Below are 3,151 nucleotides of genomic sequence, written 5' to 3'. Positions count from 1 at the left end.
GGACTGGTCAGCATTGCAGTCAGACACACAATTGAAATCTCCTAATGTTACGAATGAACGAAATAGAGAAATAAAGACGTCTAAAAACACACAGTAAAACACAGCGCCCTTTCTTCTCTTTATTTCTTTTAAATCTAACTTGAATGCAGTGAGGTGTATAATAATTGCTACTCCTCTAATTCGGCTGTTGTAGGAGTAGAATACCTGACCTACCTAGATTCTGTGTAGTTCAACATGTTTAAGGTGTGACAGGTGGGTCTCTTCAAGAAGATCATGAGTCAAGCCCATCAATAAAAAGTTCTGCGTCGTGCCTGAGAAGCTGTCCAAGTTTGTCTGAAGTCACGCAAACTTTTCATCTGTCAGTATGCTTATCTTATCAGTTACAACCTGAGGAAGATTGGTAAGATCTTTGGGACAGGCGCCATTTTTGAGCTTGTGCTTCCCACCTCTTTGATTATCCAGACATGCCCTCAATTACTCACCTTCCCCTGATTTGGCAATTTGTCTGCCCCGTTTATACACTCCTTTGTTTTCCCTGTTCCCCAGATTGTCTTTGTTCATTGCTTTGCTGCATTCCTAATGTACCACTATTTCCTATCTATCACATAATGTTTAATACTAAGGGTTTGTGGTCAGTGTACACCACAACAGAAGCTGAGCTGGAACCCACAAACTTCAAAATGTTGCAATGCAAGGAGCATAGCTAAGGTTTCCTTCTCAAGGTGGAATAATTAAGCTGAGGGCACTTAAACGTAACTGAGTAGTAGGAGACCGGATGGCTGGTGTTATCTGCTCCATCTTGAAGCAGCACCACTACAGTCCATTAGCCTCCACCTCGATCTTAACAGGGCTTGGTGAAGTCAGAGGCAGATAATACAGGAGCACTACAGAGGAGAGACTTGGCACATTCAAAGGCATGTTGACAGTCATTATGCCGTACAAAAGGTTGACTTGGACTACGCAAGTTAGTGAGAGGGGCTACCACCAAAGAAAAAATTCTGTGACTGTGGGTGGTATGGACTCGAGGCAACATGCTCAATACTCAGGGACTGTAAGGTCTGCTTGAACACTTTGGACTGAATGCTGTGATCGGTTTGGAACACTTTGGGGAGACCAAATGATGTGAAAAATTGCAGTAAGGCTTTGGTTACCACAGGAGCAGTGCTATTGCGGAGTAAAACAGGTAGTAGAACACATCAGGGTGAACAGAAACTGATTACCAGTCTTTGATTTTGATAATAGCCCAACAAAATCAACAATCACACGCTCAAAAGGTTCGCTAACCACAGGTATGGGTTTGAGAGTTCAACTGGCCGACAAAGAGGATAAATTACAAAGTAAATGGCAACAAAACCCCTACACAGTTTCCCCAAAATTATCCAGACTGGTTACAAAACACCTCCCCACCAACTAGCCAGCCAAGACAGAGGATAATTTCATAGAGCTGTATCAAGGAGCAATCGAAACAGTGGTTCCGCAGTAGCAATGCTCATGACAGCAGCAGCCAACAAACAGCTCGAAATCCAAGAACAAAAGGGCAGGAGTACTGGATCTGGGGGTTGATATCCAGCTCCACTGATGGACTGATGACTCTCAGGTGTGGGTGCTCCAGGCACTGAAAGGGGGCGCGGCAGACCTGAAACACAGAGAGACAGCTCTCTTCCAAAAAGAGACAAAAGTAAAGTCAGTGGGCGTAACAGGTTAGCCGCTGCTTAACATAGAATGAGAAAGGCTTTTAACCTGTGAAACAGAGAATTGAGATCCTTCCCTTCATCATCGTTTTCAACAATTATTGTCTGTTTTAGAATTAATGCAAGATGGTTGTATGTAACTCCAAAGATACAGCCAAGGGACTGTTAGCTTAGCCTAGCAAAAGAACAGGGAAACAAGGGAAAACAGCTAGGCTGTCTCTGTCCAAAGGTAACAAAATCCAACTACTAGCATATCTAAGATGTCATATCTGCTATATAACAAAAAAACTTCCTAGAGAATTAAGATAAGTTTATTTAGTAAGCTGCGAGGTGCCGGTAGGCTAGATGTAAAAAGTATTTAATTAACAGATACAGTAAGAGAGTGGTTTAACTTTTCTCATTTAACTCTCAGCAAGACGAATAAGCATATTTTCCAACACGTCAAACTGTTCCTGTATTCTAATCTTCATGCCAATGCACCTCCCACTTACTGTACAAGAAGCTTCTCTCTTGTCTCTTCCTAAGTCCACCCATACTCTCTTCTTTTCAAAATCATTAATGTACTACCTGGACCTTCTGTGTTGTCTTTTAGGTGAGGAACAGCAAAGCTAGCGGCTACTGCCTGGACCAGGGCTCTGAGGACGACGACAAAGCCATCCTCTACCCATGCCACGGCATGTCCTCGCAGGTCAGACCAGTTTGTCATGAACTGTTTGTGTGTCCATGTTCACTGTTTTCTTCATTAAGCAGCTATGTTCATCAGGCAATTACTCAATAATGCAATAGGTTAAGCTGTCAGTCAGTCCATGAATTTTGTAGATTCTTCCAAAATAGCATTACATGTCTGATATTTGTATTTGGTTTCCTTGTATTGACCTCCTGGAAAATGTAAACACTCATTCTTAAATGTATAAATCAACATATTCGCATTTCAACAATTGAGGACTCTGCTCAGGATGATGTGGTATAATTACTCTCCTCTTCAAGTCCCATAGAAGTAAAATACATTTGTGTTTATTAATAAGTGTCAGTAGCAACATCGCTATTGCCTGACTACTTCTCATAATACAGAGCTATGGACTTCCACACATCCCCATTGAAGCTTTTAAATGAACAGCTAGGAAACGCCCAAGACACACTGAAGGCAGGTTATAACATGATATCATAATTCACCAGTGAAGTGGTGACAGTAAATTGGAATAAATCTACATTTGCGAGCTACATAAATGGGAAAAAAGCCTGTTGAGGATTCAACCGGGAAGCATACTTTAACAAGTATTCTGGTTGAATAGTAATAAACTACCAAAGATATATGTCAGGATGCTCATGCATGGAAAACTAGTAAGATGTGGGATTACTGTCACATTTAATGGTAACCAATCACACGTGAGCAGGCTATTGTTGAATGCAGGTAAACAGTCAGTGTGGAGAGCGTTGCCTGAAATGCAATCTCGGAACCC

At 41.8% G+C, this 3,151-nt stretch overlaps 1 protein-coding gene across 1 annotated transcript in view; it reads left to right on the top strand.

The window, feature by feature from the left end:
• galnt9 (polypeptide N-acetylgalactosaminyltransferase 9) overlaps window positions 1-3,151 on the top strand; it is a 72,159-nt gene that overhangs the window by 61,357 nt on the left and 7,651 nt on the right. The window contains exon 9 of the mRNA XM_031848857.1: window positions 2,284-2,379. Within this exon, the coding sequence (XP_031704717.1) occupies window positions 2,284-2,379 (96 nt within the window). The remainder of the gene's footprint in view (window positions 1-2,283; window positions 2,380-3,151) is intronic.

Source organism: Anarrhichthys ocellatus, unplaced genomic scaffold (genome assembly GCF_004355925.1).
Source record: "Anarrhichthys ocellatus isolate YVR2014 unplaced genomic scaffold, GSC_Weel_1.0 scaffold9, whole genome shotgun sequence".
In the NCBI taxonomy this organism is placed as follows: Eukaryota; Metazoa; Chordata; class Actinopteri; order Perciformes; family Anarhichadidae; genus Anarrhichthys; species Anarrhichthys ocellatus.
This window is presented reverse-complemented; position numbering and strand designations above follow the sequence as displayed.